This window comes from Lycium barbarum, chromosome 3 (assembly GCF_019175385.1).
Source record: "Lycium barbarum isolate Lr01 chromosome 3, ASM1917538v2, whole genome shotgun sequence".
NCBI classification, from domain to species: domain Eukaryota; kingdom Viridiplantae; phylum Streptophyta; class Magnoliopsida; order Solanales; family Solanaceae; genus Lycium; species Lycium barbarum.
In genome coordinates this window covers 137,706,506-137,729,211 of record NC_083339.1, presented here as the reverse complement: position 1 = coordinate 137,729,211, position 22,706 = coordinate 137,706,506, and the positions used below count along the sequence as shown (strand labels likewise).

At 34.3% G+C, this 22,706-nt stretch overlaps 1 protein-coding gene across 3 annotated transcripts; it reads left to right on the top strand.

Annotated features, from left to right (window-relative positions):
- The first annotated feature begins 1,258 nt into the window (after positions 1-1,258).
- On the top strand, positions 1,259-10,149 carry LOC132632865 (PHD finger-containing protein 1-like). 3 transcript variants are annotated; one of them, XM_060348983.1, is made up of 7 exons: positions 1,259-1,561; positions 5,326-5,411; positions 6,017-6,531; positions 6,768-6,882; positions 8,294-8,530; positions 8,648-8,769; positions 9,520-10,149. In XM_060348983.1, exons 1-7 carry the CDS (start codon positions 1,505-1,507, stop codon positions 9,948-9,950), a joined length of 1,563 nt encoding a protein of 520 aa, XP_060204966.1. In that variant the 5' UTR covers positions 1,259-1,504; the 3' UTR covers positions 9,951-10,149. The 3 variants fall into 3 exon arrangements, with proteins under 3 accessions (XP_060204966.1, XP_060204967.1, XP_060204968.1); XM_060348984.1 differs by lacking the exon at positions 1,259-1,561 and adding an exon at positions 3,098-3,838; XM_060348985.1 differs by lacking the exon at positions 1,259-1,561 and adding an exon at positions 3,856-4,006.
- The last annotated feature ends 12,557 nt before the right edge of the window (positions 10,150-22,706 follow it).

Sequence of the window (22,706 nt, the reverse complement as noted above, 5' to 3'; positions counted from 1 at the left end):
GACCCAATGAAGTAACAATAGGGGCATTTTGTTCAATTTCGTATAGTGTAAGGATATTTTTGGACCAAACTATGAACGAAAGACACTTTTGTTCATTTCACATAGTTTAAGAGCATTTTTGACCCTTTTCCGAATATAAAAAGATAATAAGAAATTCACTTACTCAAGAAAATCTTTTGTAGAAAATATTTTCTTCAATACCAAACACACCCTAATTCTTTCCTCATAATGATTTTTTTGATGTCCACTTCTTAACAATTAAGCAATTCTATACTAGTAACACATTTAGAGCTAACTGCCAAATAATAACAACAAGAAGCCCAATATAATCCCACCATGTGGGGTCTGGGAAGGGTAGAGTGTACGCAGACCTAACCCCACCCTGAAAGGTAGGGCGGCTGTTTCCGAAAGACCCTCGGCTCAAGAGAGGAAAACAAGACAAAAGGTCAGATAGGGCCAAGCATATCGAAAACAATATGAAAACAAGGAATAACAAAAGCGAGAAAGTCATGGTAGAACAGTCCGGAAAGAAAGAAGCATTAACTACTATAGATAAATAAGATAATCAAAATACAACGGCCCAACAAATATAAGCAGCAATCAAATGCAGAAATCAAATGACAATAAATGAATGAGCAAAACTACAACTACTATGGTGAAAGGATAAGCCACCCAGCCTTCTATCTTAATCTGAGTCCTCCACAACCTCCTATCTAAGGTCATGTCCTCGGTGAGCTGAAACTGTGTCATATCCTGTCTAATCACCTCTCCCCAATACTTCTTCGGCCTCCCTTTACCTCTCCTGAAACTGTCCATAGCAAACCTCTCACACCTCTACACTGGAGCATCTGTGTCTCTCCTCTTCACATGCCCAAACCATTTCAGCTTCGCTTCCCGCATCTTGTCCTCCACCGATGCCACTCCCACCTTGTCCCGGATATCTTCATTCCTAATTCTATCCCTCATACTATGCCCACACATCCACCGCAACATTTGCATTTTCGCGACTTTCATCTTCTGAACGTGAAAGTTCTTGACTGGCCAACACTTCGCCCCGTACAATAAAGTCGGTCTAACCACCATTTTGTATAACTTACCTTTAAATTTTGATGGCACTTTCTTATCACGCAGCCCTCCGAAACTAACTGCCAAAATATGAGTCATTTATGGCCCCAAGTTTAGTATACACTTAGCAGTTAGTAGTAGCACAAAATTTACAAGTAAAAACATCAAAACCACATGGTAACAAACAAACAATCATGAAAAATAAAGGACCTCAACAAGAAAGAATCTCCCACTGGTCCACAACTCTGTCCGCAGAAACGAGAAATGTGTGCCAAATTTCCTTTTATTAATGCAGTGTTACTCATGAACCGGCGCTGAGTCATTATCCATTTTTGTCTAAAATTACTATTTTAATACCCCATAAGTTGTTGTGTGTGTGTGCTGTGTAGGACCACTTCGCATATTTTTTTCATTGTCGGTGTGTCGCCGTGGAACACAAATGACCACTCAATCTCCGAGGCAAAAGGAACAACACAACACTCACAAGGCCCACATGGTAAAATCCTACTCAAACCCTAACTTTTTGTTTAATATATTACTCTTATGTTGTCTGTGAGGTAGTTTTTTTTACCACGTTTGCCTTACATCTTTTTGAATTATGAATTATTATGACTTATAGTATTTTTTATGTATATAATTTTTTTTTTACAAATTTAAAAATCTGTTGCAAAATTTACGATTAAAGTTATAAAATTTGATCTCGTACCTCAAAAAGGTTCACATAAATTACAACGGAGGAGTATTACACTTTTTTATACTAGTATTCATTTGTTTTTCCCATACCGAATGTTCATGCTATAAGGCCGACATTCTTTTTGGGATGATTACTATGGGCTTAAGCGTGTGCCTTTTTTTTTTTTTTCATTTTTTATGGAAAACATAAAAGGCAAGGTTGTAAATATGCTATTTAACTAGTAATTTTTCTGAAAGATGTGTTTTGTTTTACTTTATTGGAGAATAATTAGTGGAGTATTTTGGATTTCTGATTCTCGGATGTTTTTAAAATGGAAAATGAGTAAATTAAAAATAAAAGCTTAGATAAGCTTTAGAGGGTTTTCACTTTACGGGGTTCACCAAAAATGGAAAATGAGTAAATAAAAAAAATAAAGTGAAGCTTGGATAAGATATAGAGGGTTTTCACTTTTATGGGTTCATCAAAAATGGAAAATGAGTAAATAAAAAAATAAAGTGAAGCTTGGATAAGATATAGAGGGTTTTCACTTTTATGGGTTCATCAAAAATGGAAAATGAGTAACTTAAAGTTAAAAGAATAATTAAGATTTAGAGGGTTTTGTATTTTACTGGGTTTATTGTTCATATAGTGGTGGCTGAAAATGTCTGAAAGAATTGTTGATTTTTTTTTTTGGGGGGGGGGGGGGGGGGGTTTGTATGACTTGAATCAGTGTTGTTAAACTTATCTTTTGTGTGGCATTTTTAAAATGTCTTTTTTGGTTTGATTTAGAATTATAGGATATCAGGAAAAAATATTTTAAAAAGTTGATAATTGGCCGTTTCATCAAGCTGAATTTCTTGCAAAATATTTGAAGTTTAAAAAAGTCATTAATTTTTTTTTCCCCTCTAAATCTGTCCTTATTGTTCAAATCAGTAGAGTAGTATTAGTTAAATAAGATGTTTAAAGAGTGATAAAAGGGAGTAATTTATATAAATACGTATTGAATATATCTTTCTTAAGGATGGAGCTGGTCCATACATCATAATTATTAAAAAGTAAAAATAAAGGAGTGTTCAACATTTTAAAAGAAGGATAATATGGACCAATCAGAGTAGTGGTGAATATCTACACGGATAGAAAGTTCCACTGGCATTGATTAGCAGTTCCCATGATAAATAAATGTTAACTGGAATAGGTTTTAACTTCAATAACTTTCATATCTATTGGTTTTTTTGCTTCTCAATGTAGATTGTTTGTTATCAGTTGAAGATAATATTATTAAATATTTAAATATCATAACAGTACCAAGAAGGTACTGAAAGGAATAATAAGTAATTTCTACTGTGAGTGTGTATATATAATATAAAAACTTGTTCCAGTAATGGCCAACAAAACATGAATAAAATTCATACTTTTATGTCTTGGTCCAAATGACAGAATCAGCTCTGATTAATATCTAATTCTGTGCATTTTATCTTCTATCATCTTCTTCAGCTTATTAAGGTTTAAAATTTTAGTTGGAAAGCTGATAGTACAGAAGAATATAAAGTGTAGGTGTAATCTACACTATTTAAAGATGAAAATAGCATTGATAACTTTTATAGACTCGTTACAGGGATAGGAACTTGTACAGAAGGACTAACACCAACTTAGTGCTAGACTATTTCTCTATCAATATAATTACTACTTCTTAATGGCGCAAGGTGGCTCAGATGGTTGAGCATGGGGCATTCATAATGGAGGTCTCAGGTTTGAAACCCCTATTGCCAGATTTGCCTCTGGATCGAGCTTGTCGCACGGGAAATGCCTAGTGCGGGCTATCTCTCCTGTATGGTTTACGAGCTATTACACAGAAGCTGGTTTACCTGTGCGCACCCGAAGGGTTGCGGCTGCAGGTTCCATGTCATAAAAAATAAAAATAAAAAAAATCACTACTTACTTTTATCAAAAATAAGAGGGATGGTGCTTTTTGGGTCATTGTTTTCACATTCTTGGCTTAACAAAATCAGTTAGCTAATTATCTATGTTCATATGGCCCCTTTAACCAATACCTGTTAGGAATTGTCGTTCGAGGGTCATACGGTGTGGTACAAATATGTGGTACGTTTGACCAGCTCACTAGATGATTTTCCTATGGTTAACAGTCTTTGATGCATAATATGTTCATCTTTAAAAAATTGATATATTCCATCAGATGTAAGGGATGACATGCTGCACATACCGAGAATAGCCAGTATTAGCTTCTAAAGTTCTCAACTCTTTTGTCTAGTATGTTTTCCTTTTATAAGAAGCTTGAATTCAGTACAAGTGCTATAATAACATCTTCTATATCATTAAGTGACTAGATTAAGAGAAAACCTTGACAATATACTCAAAATATTGCCCTTTCCCTTCATCAACAGTATGGTACTAAAGTTCCAGATTTGATCATCAAACAATGTATCAGCTATAGTGATCTATAATATATCACTGTTCCACAACTGTTAGGAACTTCGATTTTATCTCCATTAGGCAATAGTAATCAATATGCTGCTGTTTGTTGGGTGCTTTATTCCTAATTAGTTTGAGTGCAGTTCAATTGTCCCAAGTCCTAATTTATTTTACTCTTGCTTGCCCCATACTCGGATATTACGTTGTTGTTTCGCTACTAAGGATGTTTGCTTATACCTTGTTCTACTAGTAATACCTCTGTGTATGTATTAGGCTGTTAGTGGATGGGAATTAAAATTTAGTTAGTTTTTAGAACATTTTACTCCAAATTCAACGATTTGTTAAAATTTTAGTTTGAAAATAGTTTAACATCAATGCATACTGCACTATGGTTGGGTTTTTCGTTTTCTTTTTGCTGCAAAGATAAAGATCATATGATATATTGCTTTAGACTGGAGAGATTTATTTTGTGCATCAAGTTTATGCTCTAACTACCACAGGTTGTCTTTGTTGTTCTGAATAATTCCCCTTTCCTGTCCAAAAGAAGATGTAGGGGAGGATATTCATATCAGTGTAGATTGTGTCCAATGGTAAAAGATTAAAATACAACAACAAACTTAATAAGTATATAGATAAACTCTCTTCTGATTAACCAAAAGAGAAGCAGATCGAACTGCTTGTCATCTATTTACATGGGCAGGAAGAATACTGGTATTGCACCACTGGCTTTTACTGTCCTTTACCTCTTTAAAGTGCTTCTTTAAGGAGGAGGAGTGGAGGTGTTTCTATCTGGAGGAGATATAACCAAAAATATGCTAGGAAAATAATTTGTTTGGATAATAATTGGAATGCACTGCTGGATATGCTTCTGCTGCAAATCATGAAAGATAAGCATGTGAGCTAAAGGAAGATGAGAACTTGATTTTGCTGATTATGATTTAGCTTTGTGTAACTGATGACAATTTGTTTCCTCATTATTCATTCTATTCATATGGTAATCTTATTCTGTGTAACAAAAGAAGCTAAATGGAGCTCTTTGATAGCATCTAGATCCTTGTTCATTGCCAAAAACCAGAAGGCAATATGAGCTTCACTTAAGTTGGATCAAGAGTCGGTCCGGCTTACGAATTTCTTGTGTTTTCTGTATGAACTTGCAGGAAAAAATTTGTAACACTTGCGGTGATATAGGTTTTCAAGATGCAATTGTTACCTGCTATCAGTGTAAAGATGTTCAAGTGCATCAGTAAGTTCTCGCTAGCTTGCTCTCTCTCTCTCTCTCTCGTTTTTAAGCATGAAAGGGTGGACAATTGGCAGGCAAGCTGTAAGCCTTGACTCTCTAATCCGTACTTGTTTCTAATCTCCTTGTGCCATAACTATATGTTCTTTGTAAACCTCAAACATTGTTTTAAGAAATGTTAGATTTGTGAAACCAAAATTCCCAATCCCAAACCCCTTCTCTTTTGGTTGATTTGCCATTCTAGGTGAGAAGTTGATCTTTTCACACAAGGGGCTGCTCCTCTTCGAAGGAAATTGCTAGTTGGATTATCAGCTTTGCTTCCCTTTTCTGGAATCTTAAACAGGGATGAAAAGCATAATAGAACTAAAAGCCTAAATGGAAGTGATATGACCTCGTAGGGAGAATAAGGACCTCTTCGAGTTGTCTAATCTTTCTGGCATTCTTCACTGCCGATCCTAAATGGTATTGGCTATTGTGTTCTACCTAGAGGATACATTGATTCTTTGATTAGCATGTTGTGGCATTTGATTCTCTTAAGTACAGTCTGTATTTTTATGCACACGTAGTCCTCTTCCTATTTTAAAAAAATTCTGCTTTTCTCTTCTTTTCAGGTATTGCATGATGCGCTATTTTGAACATGCACCAGAGGATTGGTGTTGTGAAGACTGTGATATTGGCAAGGGGGTAATGTCTTCATCACATGGACTAGAAAATGAGTATTCTGAGGGATCCAAGTTACATGCCTCTGCAAAGAATTGTCAGAGTACTGTGCAACCAAAGAAACGTACGACGTTTCCTGGTGGGCATTCTATTAACTGGGAAAAGGAGGTACAGACTGGGAAAACGAGATATATACCTGTTGAAGAAGCACTTGGTCTATCATCAGGCGTCAAGAAATATGGATGTCCGCTGAAAATTACTGGCTCTTCAAGAGTCGTGAAAACCAAATCCATGGCAACCATAACTCGAGGGAATTTTAACAAGCCTAGAGCTCAAATTTCAAATTCTTTTCCTGAGAAGAGTACAGTGCAGCGTTCTTTAGGATCAGCAGGATATACGAAACCTCAGAATCTTCAAAATGCCAAAATCACTGAACAGAGCAAAACACCAGTACAATCATCTAAATGTAAGTGATCACCAACATCTCTTGTATTCATTACTTGTTCAAATTTGTCCTCTTCTTATATCTTTATTCATCAGAAATTTCATTTTCTATCATATAGTATTATAGTCTAATTAATTTTTTTTAAAAATGATGTTTGATATATCTGGAGTTTTTACACCATCAATATCTATAAAGCTTTCATAGGAACTTTTAGCTACTTCTGTACTTCCATCCAATTGATGTAGCCTGCCTTTTAGGTTCTGGTGGTTCTAACATTCTGGAGCTTAGGAGTCCTGATGCTGTGAATGCGAGTCGAATGATGATTCCACCTATGACGCACCCTTGTGATCCTGCTCGAGTTCCTTCCTGGGAGTAAGTACCCTTCATCATGCACATTAATTTCTAACAGAAGTACAGGGTAAACAACAAAAACAACAACATACCCAGTGTGATCCCACAAGTGGGGTCTGGGAAGGGTAGAGTATACGCAGACCTTACCCCTCCTTGTGTAAGGTAGAGAGGTTGTTTTCGATAGACAAACACGGGGTAAACTGAGCACCAAATAAAAATGTTCAAATTCAGCTCATCTCTGTTTTTGCATCCTAGCTTTTTGGATGGCCCATCTTTGCTAGTAGTCAGTATTAGAACGTTATTACACTGGGTATGTTGTTGTATCTTTGCTAGTAGTCAGAATAAGAACGTTGTTACTGCTTATTCCTTACTGTTACTACTTTGTTTTACTGCATAGGTTGTTATTTTTGTTTCCACCATTTTAGGAGTTTGTTATTTTATTTTCCTTATTTTCTGGTTTAGTTGGTGGAGCTCTGTCACAGAGACTATTATTTGTTTGTGTGTATATCAGTTCATAGTCTATGGAGTAATAAGATTATCTTTTGCTTCAACTTGCTCAATTTATTATATTCAGCTGACTGATTAACATTTTCTTTGTTATTTCCCTATTGATAAGTAAGAAAACATAAATAATACAATTTAATTAATAACATAATGTTGGTTCCCGAGGGGATGGCCTAGTGGTTGAGTTACAACTTGGAGATTCCAGGTCTGAATCCCAACTAAATCACCTGGTGCGCCCATCTGTTCTAGCCTTGGTTGACAGCATTACCTTGGCAATATGTGCTTGTGGGATGGACAGGTTGCCCAGCGAATTAGTTGGGGTGCATGCAAGGCAGGGACGCCATTAGTATCACTAAACAAATAAATAAGGCACTGTAGAATATATGCCCAGCTATGGGAAAGAGTGCTGCTCATACATAGTTGTGAGTTGTGACTTAATAATAATCTGAATGGGTACTGCTTAATGAGACGTTAGTAAAATTGATTCCCATTATGGAGAGATTCCTTGAAGACATGAAGTTACTGCCTCTCTATGTCATTGTATTATGGGCCAACTTATGTTTTCATGTATGGAAAACAAGAAATCCTAGGGAAGTTGGTTATATGGGAGCCATACATTGTTTTTCTTCTTCTAATTTTTTCAGTTCCGCAACTTAATAAGATGTAAAATTCAGAACAATTCTAGCTGCATGTGAAACTCTCTTTATGTTTTTTTCTCTGAGAAATAGCTTCATGGATCTTTTTGTGTCCTTGAAACTCGAATATGCCTTTCGTTATGCATTAAAAGCAGAAAAGTTTTTCTTGGATTATTCTCCAGACTACATACATATTGAATATCTTTCTTTTACTTGAGGAATTTTCACCATTCAACAGGAATACAAGCTCTCCCCTATATTTATTAGTCTTTCTCTTCCTCTTTTCATTTTAGGGGAAGTTTTGACATCTTAGGTGCTCTGGAATTTGCACCTGGGATGTTCAATAATTGTATCCAGGCTTATCCTCCTTCCAGAATTAGACGTAAGGTGTATGAGTTCTCAAGGATATTGCCTGATGCTCTTAAATTTGAACTAGTGCCGCGTGGGGATATCTGGACAAGTCTATTCAACAATCATTGTCCGGGTAAAGAAGATATAGGACTGTATTTCTTTGCAAGTCAAAGAGAAAGGTCAGCTTCTACCTTATATATCTATCCGAAAAGGGGTAAGGGTCGCAAAGTAGAAGTGGCGCCCTTGCCCAGGAAGGTTTTTACTAGAAATTTATTTGCATATCCCATTATATGTAGGTCTGAGCTATATATTTCTCTGGTGGAGTTCATGCGTATCAGAGATTTGGTGATGAGAACGCTTATAAATGATGTTGAGCTGCTTGTACTTGCATCCACAGCCCTGTGCAGTGATTCTCAAAGTAACTCTATATATTCTTTCTCATTTTCTTATTCTCTTTCAATGAATTTTTAGTTAATACATATATTTCATTATGCTCTATAGAAGATCAATTTACCTGTCTATCCAGAAGATTATGCCTTTTTAAGTTGGGGATATTTGTTTGGTTTCGTTTTAAGTATAATTATGTTATGTCATCAGGCCGAGCTGTAGTGGTACTGATCGTACATTTGCTGAAGACTAGATCAATTATCTAATTTTTCATGCACTCGGGAGGCTGAAAGATATGTAACTTGGATTGATTTATCTGTAGTTGATGTGCCTTGAATGTAAGTTTAACTCGTCTCAGACAGGCATCTAACGACCATACACTGCTTCGTTGGCATAACCCTACACACTTGTCAGATATATATTACACTTGCCTTCTTTTCGTATTTTTTTTCATCAAAAAAAGAAAAAGCAGTCTCTGTAAGCCTTACTAATTTGCTTTCTTAAGTCCCTTGTTTTCTTGAAAAGAAAAGTAACCACTAAGAGAATGGACACTTGACAGTTCCTCTTAATAGGGCTTGAATTCTACTATTAGCACTATGCGCAGCAGAATGTAACTCCTGATTTTCCTTGATACTTTAGTCATGGAGATTCATTAAAATTTTGGGAGGCTGACCGACCCTTCGAGAGCTTATACTCTGAGAAGATTATCTGATAGATGAATAAAAGAAAAGATTATCTGATAATTCTAGAGCTGCCTTTCACCTTGTGGATGTTCTTGCAGGATGGAACAGCGAGAACTTCCTGTGGGGACTATTTTACCGCGTGAGACAAGATACAGTCGGATATGCTGAAGGGGGCAGCAGTGAAGTGATTGATATGGAGATAGACATGATAGGGGGGGAAGATGTCTGTACAGCCAATGAGGTTGACTTGGAGGGTTATCAAGATGAGGTTGACATGGAGATAGACATGATGGCTGGAGAAAATGTAGGTATTCCGGACAAAGTTGTCTCAACAATTACTTCCAGAAATGGCTTTGCTAGATCTTTAAAAGAAACTGTTACTGCTGCTACCTGCGATCGGTCTGAATCAGTTACTCCTCTGGTTTCAAGATCCTCCGAGGGTTGCAAGGAACTGACTCAAGTAATCAAAAGGGAGCCTGTTGATGACTTTCCTCCAGGTTTTATTCCGCGTTTAACTCCTACTAAATGAGCGGCATCAAATCATGGTTGCTGCCAGCTTCTTGTAAATATCACTGCTTAGTTTCAATCAAGTTCATTAGGCATTGGACTAGCTAAGATGTTTGTGTCTGACAATTAGATGGAAAATTGTTGTAAGTACTTCTGTTGTTACTAATTGTTGTAAGTACTTCTGTTGTTAATGAAATCAGCAAGTAGGTCTAGTTTGTGAATTTGTTAGTTGGCTATGATAGAGCAACTATTTTCCTGGCATATGTTTAAGGCATGGGTTAGGCTTCACCAACAAGGTGAGAATTCAAGTAGTCAACTAACTGAGCTATTAGATCCCTATAGTTAGGTTGTGTTCGGTATGGAAGAAAACATTTTCTAGGAAATTTTCAATTTCCCTTGTTCGGTTGGTCAAATTTTTTGGAAACAAGTTCCTTGAAATGAGAAAAATGACTCTCCTAGTGGAAGTAGGAAAAATAAGTTGCACAAGTGAGATTCCACATTGATTATCCACCACCACTTATCTTTACCCCACCCTCGTAGTTCCCCATTGTATTTGTTTAGATTATATACAAATACGTTTAGAATAATATTTTTTATTTATGTACTGAACACAAAAATATAAGTAGGAAATTTACTTATTTTTCTGAAAAACTTTTTCCTTTGTACCGAAGCCCAACGCACAGTGGCCACCGCCCAGCGACATAGCCCAACGCACAGTGGCCACCGCCCACTGACATAGCCCAACGCATGGTGGCATAGGCCACTGCCCAGCGACATCGAGTCTTTGAACGCAAGTTGCGCCCGAAGCCATTAGGCCGAGGGCACGTCTGCCTGGGCGTCACGCATCGCGTCGCCCCCCGCACACCGCGCCCATGCTCTGGGTCGCGGATGGGCGTGTTAAGGGATTTACATGATGGACCCTTGCACGACGCTACGACGGTTTTAGGATCATGTAGCGGCCAGGCTACGCGACACCAGTGTGGGCGTGTGGCCAGACTGCCCGACGCACAGTGGGTCGCGGTGGTGTCGCGGGGCGGATACTGGCCTCCCGTGCGCCTCGCGCTCGCGGCCGGCCTAAATGCGAGTCCACGTCGACGGACCCCTAATGAAAGCTGCTTTTGGTTTTAAATTATCTATAGGTGTTACGCCTTTCTTTTCATTACGTGGCACCATATGATCAGAATATGGAGTTTAAAATGTTAAACTATAGCAGTAGAAGAAAATAGTAAAATAATAATTAAGAAGTTATATCGAAGTTCAGATTTGGAATCGTCAAAACTATTTAATGCTTGAAACTTGTGTGCGTGAGTTTAGAAAGCAGCAACTGTTGGTGAGCTTATATGAGGGTCCAAATGAGGTTTTGGAGCAGACTGATTCGGGGGTCCGACAAGCCTTCTTGAGAGTAGCTGCTGGACAGGGTTTCTTGATACTTCCTTGGTGACAAAATTTTGTTGCAAGTGAATTAATTTGCCCAAAAGAGTGATGAGTGTGAATTCATATAGCAGACCTAGCCTTGTTTGGGATTTGATGCTTAGTTGAATTATTGACTTAACTTTTTAAAACTTTTTCACCCCATTTGTAAGACATTTATAGCTCATTTGACCAAAACTTTTGATATTTGTTTATTTTGAAAAGTATTTTGCGAAGGAAAAAATATTTTTGGAGAGTATTAGTTTGTGTTGGCTGATCAATCTGAAAAATACGTTTGAAAAAAAAAAAAACACTTTTTTAACTTTCTAAAATCTTGGCCAAACATGATATTATTGTCTTTGAAATACATTACCTCATCAGTCCTCTCTTGTTTCCTTGTCTATTTCTATTATCATACTAATATTTGTTTTCTTCTTTTCTTTTTCTTTTTGAAAAAAGTATTTACCTCTTTAATCCTTTTTTCTTCCTGTCTTTTCCTCTCTTCGCTCTGCAATGATTCCTATCATCTACACGATTTTTCAAATCAGGATCAAGTAAGATCTTAAATATTTTCATATTTTACCAATCACACATTAAAATTGGAGTTAAAAGCTTGGATGGTCACTCAACTTTTGCTAATTGCCTATCATAATCACTCAATTTTGTTGTCTTTCAAAATTCACTCAACTTTGCTTAGTTAAGTTTTATGGTCATTTAGCAGAAAATATAATTGCAGGTACATATTTAATGACGTGTCGGCTGTAAAATTTTAGAGAAAAATATTTAAGGAAATTAAAATCAATATTTAAATTTCTTTAGGACCGATCCATTATAAATATCACTCTATTCTTAAAGACCCGTTTAATGAGTTAACTATATAAGAGATTTAGTCTTTGGTGGCAGACTGGCAGCTGCAATTTATTTAATTTGGGTAAAAACTTAAGAAAAACTCAATTCACAAAAGGCGCTAGCAAGTAAAAACTCTTTGGTGGCATTTGAATTTTATTTTTGGTTTGGTTTTGGAGAGAACTAGTTATTGTTTGAAAAATAATACTGAGTGTTTGGAAAAGATTTTGAAAGAATTATATTGGAAATTAGTTCTCTGATCACCTCTCTCCAATACTTCTTTGGCCTACCTCTACCTCTCCTGAAATCGTCCATAGCCAACCTCTCACGCCTATTGGGAGAGGTGATTAGACAGGCCATGACGCAGTTTCAGCTTACAGAGGATATGATTTTAGATAGGTGGTTGTAGAGCACTCAGATTATGATAGAAGGCTAGTAGATAGTCTCGCTTATTCTTTCGTACTAGTAGTCGTAGTTTTGCTCATTCGTTTATTGCCCTTTGATTTCTGCTTCTATTTGTTGGGTCTTGTACTTCGATTGTCTTATTTATTTATGGTAGCTACTACTCCTTTCTTTCCAGACTGTTTTATCATGATTTCCTCGCTTTTGTTATTTCTCATTTTCATATTGCTTTGATATGTTTGTCCTTATCTGACCTTTTTGTCTTGTTCTCTCTTGATCCGAGGGTCTTTCGGAAACAGCCTCCCTACCTTTCAAGGTGGGGGTAAGATTTGCATATACTCTACGTACCCTCCCCAGACCCCACATTGTGAGATTCCACTGGTTAAGTTGTTGTTTGAAAAAGTATCATTAAATCTAAAGACTTTATAAATGCTTTTATATCGGTGAAAATCAATAAATAGCTAATTACATGTCTTCACTTTTTACAAAATATTTCCAAACAAAAGAAAAATGAAGAGAAAAAAATTGTCTTCAAAATCAGGTTCCAGGTTGATTCTAAAAATTAGTTTTTACGCTTATCACTTAGTTTTAATATCAAAATAACTTTACAAAAGAACGCTCCCCACGAAGATTTTTTTTATTTTTCTAAGGCTCGAACTCAAGACCTGAATTTTATTTTTTTCAGTTCAATGGCTCAAATGAAAGTTATTTTGAGGAACTTTGTTTCAATGTATGACTTTTTTCCCTGAATATGTTAATTTTCTACCGACGATCTTTAATTATTTTTATCATTATGATGGATTGGGTCCTGAATAAATTTAAATATTGATTTTAATTTTTTTAAATACTGTTTTCTAAAAATTTACAGTTGCCACATCATTAAATAGGTACCGGTTTCAGGCTAAAATGATTATGCAAGCTAACTTCGCAAAGTTGAGTGACTCTGGAAGACAACACAAAATTGAATGACTAGGAGAGTCAATTATCAAAAGTTGAGTGATCATCCAAACTTCTGATTCATCAAAAGTGAAATTGAATTAGGTGATCCTCGATTATTTCTAATCTAAATTGAAAAAAAAATTGGATTAGTGTTACAAATATATATATATATATATATATATTTGTACACACATGAATATTTGTTACTTCTAGCAAACATAGTTTTCTAGAAAGACATAAATTATATGACATTTTAATAATTTTTTCCTAAAAGTTAGCATTTAGGAAACAAAGCTTCTCCTCATGTAATTAGGTGTCTCTCTTAATCCAATTGGTTTTTTTTTTTCATGTTTGGTTGGTTAAAAGGTTTGAAAAATAATTTTTCTATGAAAACACTTACCTTAAAAATAAGAGATTGACTTCCTTAAAGAAAGTGAGAAAACTAGTTCAATGAGTAACATAATAACATTCCAAATTCATTATCTCCTTCCCACCCACCCAATTCCTCCAACCTTCATTCCTCGACCATCCCATCCCTCGCCAGCTCTAAATCCCACTTCTCACTTCATCCCACCCCTATAATCTATTGCTAGATTACATATAAATATTTGAGATATTTTTATTTTTTTTATTTTTTTCTTACTTATCAAACACCAAAAAATAAGTAAAAAAAAAAAATTAACTTATTTTTTCAAGAAAACATTTTCTATAAAAAAAACACATCGGAACCAAACACATCCTGTATTTCTATACCTTTTCATTCTCTTTTTTTATTAAGTAACTAAAACAATCGACTTATTAGCTAATTTACTGATTTATAGTTCTCTCCATTTCGTTTTAATTTTTGAAGGGTCATTTGCACAAATGGCCTAATTTTCGGGTGGTCTTTAATTTTTGTCCTTTAAATTTATGATCTTTAATTTGTGCCCTGCAGCATTTTTAGCGCGACATAATTTAGATTTTGCTCGCATAATTTACGTTAAGATTCAACATATGTGTCACAACATTCCACAAGTTAGACGGACAAGGCAAAACTTTCAACACTCAACATAATCTGAAAAACGACATAATTTTAGATTTCGCTCGACATATTTTACGTTTAACTTCAGCATATATATCATAAAATCCACACAAATTATGCCCCACAAGGCAAAACTTTCAACACTCAACATAATCTGAAAAATACTATAAAATTTATGCTGCATAATTTAATTCCTACATTTAGGCCGAGCGAGGCAAAAATTCAGTTCCAAGGATGAAAATGTTACAGAAATTAGGCCGAGCGAAGCAAGTCTAGATAATTTTATTAAATAAGTAGTAGAGACAAAAATTAAAGACCACAAATATGAGGGACAACGATTAAAGACGAGTGCTATTAAAAGACAATCCGTGCGAAAACTTATTGGGTCATTCGCACAAATGCCCTTATTCGGGGATGTTTCTTTAATTTTTTGCTCCTCAAATTGCTGGTCTTTAATTTTTGCCCTTCGGCACTTTAAGTGGACGAAAATACTCCTGAGATTCTGGGTTCAAACCCTAGCAGAGTATTAAAAAAAAATCGCAAGGCAGAATTTCATAGCAAATTAGGCCTATTCGGGCAAAAGTTAGTTCTTCAGGCCTAACTTCTGTAGAATCTCAGCAGTGTAGAAAAAAATAATTCATAAGGCAAGTTATGCCTTAAGGTATAGTTTCAATATAAAAGTTATGCCTTAAGGCATAGTTTCTATATAGAAATTATGCCGTAAGGCATAACTTTCGTGAAACCTTGCCTTGCGCTTTTTTTTGTTTTTTGTTTACTGAGTCGAGTTCGAACCCAAAACCTCGGGTTATTTTAGGCAACTTTTTATGCGAAGGGCAAAAATTAAAGACCATCGCGTTTGAAGGGCAATCCGCACAAAAAAATGAAACTTATTTTTCGAACGATGCTTGATAAGCAGGACTCAAGATTGGACTTTACTTTAGAAGTGGGTTTGGAGGGCCCTTTTATTAGTCCCTGATATTAAAATTTTATTATTATTGTTATTGTTATTATTATTATTATTATTATTATTTATTAATTGATTCTTCTCAAATCCTACGTATAGCGAAAATTTAGCGTATCATGTTGCCCTTTTTTATTTAATTTGAATAATTTTAATCAAATAAACACCTTAATGAATACATTTCTCAAAAGACGGCTCAAGACGCAGAGAAGTAGCAAAAGATTTTCTTCATAAAAGGACTGTCAATTCATAGAGAAGTAAGAAAAGATTTATTTAAAACAGAGTGTGAAATCATAGAAAAATAGCAAAAGAAAACAATTTTATTTTGTAGTATCTCGCACAAAAAAACTAACAAGTAACAATAGTTGCATGAGAAGTCAGTGGACTCTTTGATGTACAATAGATTTGAAAGACACTATTGTACAACAAGTAAGAAAGAAATATAGAGCCCGTTTGGATTGGCTTATAAGTTGTTTATAAGCTGTTTTCAGCTTTTTTGAGTATTTGGCTGGCCAGCTTAAAATCATTTTGTGCATAAAATAAGGCTAAAAAAATAATTGGGCCCGTTTGACTTAGCTTAGCTAAAACAGCTTATAAGCCAAAAAAAATAAGTTAGCCTACCCAACTTATTTTTTTTTTTGGCTTATAAGCTGTTTCCAGCTTATAAACTGCTTATTAGCTGTTTTCAGCTTATAAGCTGCTTATTTTAAGTCCATCCAAACAGGCTCATAAAGAAGCAGAGCAGGAGCAGTTTTATGAAGTTTACCTACACTAGCTACCAGAATCTTTTGTAAAGCTAAATATACAGTAAACGAAAGCGTCCAAATAAGTTGCCTCATAAAATTTACACCTTCGTTGACCAACCTAACCTTAGCAATCCACTAGTTATGATATTATAACTCATCAACTTCTATTAATGTCCATTAATAGAGCTTCAACAATCTAACTCTTAACAACCACCATAGATACCTTTTCTATATCATAACAATAATAAATCATCAAATTAAAATTGAGAGATTACATTTGGAGTTCATAATCCCAAGTCCATATACTTTATGGTTTTTGGTGGTTTCTTAAAAACCAACAAAGTCAAAGAATTTTAATTACCCACTTCGGAGCAACTTAAATACTTTGGGGTTTTGGTGGTTTCTTAAATTTTTTTGCACATGTACCCACTTTGGGGCAACTTTAAACATACGGTGTCTGAAATTAGTCTTGACAAAGTCTAACTTTGGACACCGTGTCTAAAGTTTTTATATAACTAAAGTTCAACTATTTTGCCTAAACTTCACTAATATGTTGTCTAAACTAATTTCAAACAACAAAGAGTAACTTAGAATTTTGAGGTGGCAGGACCCCAAAAGTCTTTTTCTAAGTGACAGGGCCCCCATTCTTTTTATTTTTTTATTTTTTGCTTCAAACATTACTAATGATAGGATTAGCAAACACACGGGGGTCTTTTTGTATTTTTAAAAACTTTGGGGTTAAGTTTTAAACTTTTCACAAAATACCTTTTCTCTTTTTCTTTCTCTCTTTTTTCTTCTGTGTTCTTCTTCCCCAAAAATTATTTCTTTACTCCCAAATTCTTTAATTCCTTCATCTTCTATGTGTGTGATCGTTGTTGGAAGCTAAACTTGAAGTATATACCCATTTTGGTTGCTGAAAAACATAATGAAGGAGCTGGAAGCCATTGACGACCATTAACAAAGCTTTGAAGCTCTGATTCAAATATGTGAGTTACCACAAACGATCTTCGTTTTGAGTGAGTGATACCTCAAAAAAAAACCGGAACATCGAGGAGAATTCATATCTAAAATTTGAAGCAATTTCGTTGATATTTGACATGATTTTGGATCGATTTATAACAACTCTCAAGGTTGAAGAAGATGATTGTTCAAATTTTGGATTAACGCAATCGAGCTCTATTTCACATGAGTGATATCTCAAAAGAACCAGAACGTAGAGGGGAGTTTATATTTCAAATTTGAAGCAGTTTGGTTAAGATTTGACATGGTTTCGGATCAAATTACAACAGTTGTTCGTCCAAAAGGAAGAAGACGACACCGCCTGAAATAGTCTAGCAGAATCTTTACTCAGGTCCATATACTAATATCATTGAAATAATACAAGTCGTTCGCTATTAATCTAAACATTACAAGTTGATCGTATAATTATTTCACCTATTGCAATAAAGACAAGAACATTTCACATTGATCGCATGTAATTATGTCATCAATTTCAATATAGATCATATGTAGTATAGTAACCATTTGCAACATGACTAGAAAAAATTTGTAATGTTCACATATAGCTATGTCACCAATTCCAAATAGTTACATATAGCTACAACCATTATAACTTTTTCTTCAACACATTATTGACCTTACTCATTAATTATCCTTATTTTAGATTATTGTAGTGTGGTTTCACTAATTTCATGGTGATAACATATTGTTTAGTTACAAATATAAGTTTTATAATCTAAAATTTGTTCACTTCTTATTAAAAAAAATATTTTTTGGTTACAAAAGATGAAATTATACAAGTCGTTCGCTATTAATCTAAACATTACTAGTTGGTCGCATAATTATTGCACTTATTGCAACAAAGACAAGAACATTTCACATTGATCACGTGTAATTATGTCATCAATTTCAATATGGATCATATTTAGTATAGTAACCATTTGCAACATGGCTAAAAAAATATGTGATGTTCACATATAGTCATGTAACCAATTCCAAGTTGTTACATATAACTATGATCATCATAACTTTTTCCTCAACACATTATTAGCATTACTCATTAATTATCTTTATTTTAGATTATTATAGTGTTGTTTCACTAATTTCATGGTGATAACATATTGTTTAGTTACAAATATAAGTTTTATAGTCTAAAATTAGTTCACTTCTTATTAAAAAAAATTCTTTTTGGTTACAAAAGCAAGTTTTAGGTTGTAGATTCTAATAACATGTAGTTGGCTTATTAGCAGAGTATGCAAGTGTGGTGACATAGCTCTTTTGAGGACCCCATTCTGCTATAACAGTTCAGTAGTCTATGCATAGACGTTGTCTCGTCTATAATTTAGTTATAAATCTGAAGTGTTCATCTTCAACCTCAAGTTCAAATCTGAAATGTTCATCTTTTACCTCAAGCTCAAATCTGAAATTTTATGCAAAACCACCTTTAATTTTCTCCAAATTCCCTTAAATTTGAGATTAAACTCCTCAAAAAATCCCCAACAAAACCCAATAACACCCACTTGAAATAAATCACTCCTTCATAAAATCAATTTTTCAAGTTTGAAGCTCAAGCTTTAACAATGGCTATCCTCAAGCTCAAATTTGAAATTCAATCCAAAACCACCTTAAATCTTCTCGAAAATCTCTAAAATTTGAGATTTAAACTCATCAAAAGATCCCCAATAATATCCAACAACACCCACTTGAAATGAAGCACTCTTTCGAAAACTAATTTTTCAAGCTTGAAGCTCACAACTCCAATAATGGCTGTCAATAGAGTATATTTCAGATGTAAGAGGAAAAAAACGTGGTAATGAACGGAGACAGGGGAATATAATTTTATATTTTTTTTTATAAGGTAAAAAATATATTTTTAGATTTTTATTTTGGTTTATTTTATTATTTCTTACTTTGGATCACAAGGGTATATTTTAAAACTTGGGGGTTGGTTTGAAAGCTTGGAATAGTTTTTATTTTATTATTTTTATTTTTTAAATCATTGGACGAAAATGTATTTTTTTTAAACTTGGGAGTTTATTTTGACTCCCCAATAACTTGTCTCCACTTAATTAGCCTTAATTCTAAATGGATCCTATCACCTAATGATTAAAACTTGGGGTCCAGATTCCTAAAAAAAAACTTGCTTGGGGCCCTGTCACCGCATTTTCCCGAGTAACTTTAGATACCTTATGTTTAAGGTGGATATATGTGGAAACTTTGAAAAAGCCGAGTACAAGTTAAATGATTGTGTAAAAAGAGGTTGCCCCGTATAAAGTACACGACCCAACACTATTTATTATCACACTCATAACTGGGCGCATGTTTATTGGTTTATAAACTACCATATAAAAAGCTCACACCGCTAACCACAAAATAAAGTTTTTCAACAAAAGGGAAGGGAGGGAGTACTTTTATTCAAAGATAAGTCACTCAAGAGTCTCTACTCTTAAATCCGGGCAGAGATAGTAAGGGGTTAAGATTCATCCGAACCACCTTTGGTGAAAAATTACTCTAGATACACAAGATTTTTTTTTTGTATATATAATAGACGGTGCACCCCTTTGCTTCTTCCTTTATTTACTTCTTTATATTTTTTAACCCTTTAGTATAACTCCAGGCTCCTCCACTGTCTTCAATGGCTTCCAAGTCTAGCGTTAAAAGCAATAGTAATAGGTCTTCAACATTTTTTAAAACTACAATTTATATTATTTATACAAATTTTCAAAACACACAATGATCATATATATCTCAAAATGATTCAAATCAATTTTTATATACAATTAATACACAAGTTAGTAATAAAAAATACTTTGTAATATTGGTTTGAAAATTTATACTAGGAGAGAAGATGGACTATAAGTATGAAAATGGTGTCTATCATAGAGGGACACACAGAGAGAGAAATATTTTTAAAACGATGAAGAAGTTGAATGGTAACTATCCTAGAGTTAAGTCCACATTTAAAATCAGATTTTCTTTTTTAAAAAAAAGCCTAAAATCGTGCGTATCCCATTAAGCTCAACTCTGGTATACTCTGTAATTTTGCTGGTATATTTTGTAAATAAGAAAAAGTATCCTTATATTTTGTAATATAGAGTCTTAAATAGGTATTATTAGGTCATTTTCCCTTTTTTATTCTATTCGGTGTTCGATATCTGCATTAGAGCCCAACTATATCCGAATTCGCGTCGTGTAGGGCCTTATTTATGGGGAAGCGCTCCCTACCGATGATTTTTTCATACCCAGCGCTCCCTACCGAGGATTTTTTCATACTTAGGGCTCAAATCCGAGACCTCTGGTTAAGGAAAAAGCAGCCCCATCCGCTGCATCACAATTCACATCCTTTGGTGGTTAAGAAAATTTCTTGATTCTTTTCTTTCTTTACATGCTTATTAAATAAGAAAACAAGATAGTGTCATCAATCTTATTGTGTTCGAATTTGAAGATCGAATATAATATTTTGAACTTCTAATTTTAAAATATTTTTGATATTTACTATTTTAAAATTCAATGACATGTTTAAAATTTTTTGTTTTAAAATATTTTGGTAATTAGCTATTTAAAATTCTAATGACACGTGTTATTACTGCTTTTAAAATTCATCTTACAAGGGTATGAGGAGTTGGTCTTCTTATTGAATTTTTGTTTCTAATAATATTTGTAGCTTCCCAATACATGACTAATAATAATTTTAAATATTTTTATTTTTGAGAATTAATATGGTTAAGATGCGAAATAAATTGAAGTATTTCTTTAATAAAACGAATTTCTATTTCTTCTCACGACCGCGCAAAGCGCGGACTGTTTTACTAATTAGGATTAAGTGAGATCCTAAATATTCTCATATGGATATCTATTTGTTGTATAATGGGCAATTTGCAGGATTGTCCTTCGCTGGGGGTGGTCTTTAATTTTTGTCCCTCAAATTAGTGTTCTTTAACTTTTGCCCTCCGCTACAAATCCCTTGGTTTCGGGATCGAACCCCCGCTCAGTCAAATTTTTTTAAAAAAATCGCAAGGTAGAGTTTGGATTCGTAAGGCTTAAGGTAGAGTTTTGAAGCAAAATTCTGCCTTGCATTTTTTTTTAACTAAGTCGGGGTTCGAATCCACAACCTTAGGGTATTAGGCGAAGGACAAAACTTAAAAAAACACCAATTTGAAGGCCAAAAATTAAAGACCACCCCAAATGAAGGTCAATCCGCGCAAAAGAAAAGTTGTATTATTAGGTCAAGTAAAGGAAAGTTCTCTGGAAGGAAAGAAGTGTCGTAACTTGCATTCTTTTCCTAAAAATTAGCACCATTAAGATTTTCTTCTCCCGTGCTCTTAACCCCCCCCCCCCCCCCCCTATTGTATTCCCTCTGCTTATTTTTAATTGTCCTGTATTGGCTTGACACACCTCTTAAGTCCAATATAATTTTGTAAAATTTTCACAAACAGCTATCTTTTAGCTCCTTCTAACAACCTATAACTACATGTTCTACATTTACAATTCGTAGCTGGAGGACCTATATTTAGCTAGTAGACGCGTCGACTTAAATATAAGATAAATATAACGGAAATACACACGCTGAGAAAACTGAAAGTGCTATATTTATGGAAACAATATCTATTCCAATTTAAATTAAAATCAGTTTTTAATGTTCCCTGATTCACGCAAATATCCTTCCATTCCATATCTGATCTCATATCTCATTCAAACAGCTAACAAATTCAAAAAAAAAAAAAAAAAAATTGAATTCAAAAAGTACATTCATATTTTTAACCAAAAAAAAAACGAAAATATAGGTTAAATACACGGTGAAACGTAAAAATCAATATAGAATCTTACCTTTTTTGGGAATTATATTTGAATTATGAGTGAAATTAATGAGTAGTTAATTAGAGATAAACAAGGAAGTTGAACTATTGTAAAACTGATTTGAATTTGGAGGAAATTAAGGGATATTGGGCATAATGGCGTGTATTTAGGGGGATAGGAGAGAGAAATCCTTTTTTTGACTTAAATTTAGGGGTGTGGGAAGTTATCAAATTAGTGGTAAAAAAGTGATAGCTATAGGAAGTTAATATGTTATATTTTAGCTACTAAATATAATTATTGTAAAGTTTAATTATGTTTCATAAATAGGTAATAATGTAAGCTATGCCAAGTAAATTTTACTATAATTTTACTATATCACCCTAATAAGGCTTCCAATCCAATAGTTAATAGTAAAGATAAAACAGAATAAGTAAAAATGATTTTCTGGACAAGTAAAAATGGGCAAAGGGAGTATCATTATTCTCAAAAGGGAAAAAAAATTCGAAAAATCTCTCCAATTCCATCTCTATACCTTTTCATTTTAAACAAGACCGACTTGTTATATCTAGTTAAAGTTTCCCTCCATATCGTTTCAATTTTCAAAACGGGCCTGGGCTTTTATCATTTCAAAAGGGGCCCATTATTCATCATTTGAAA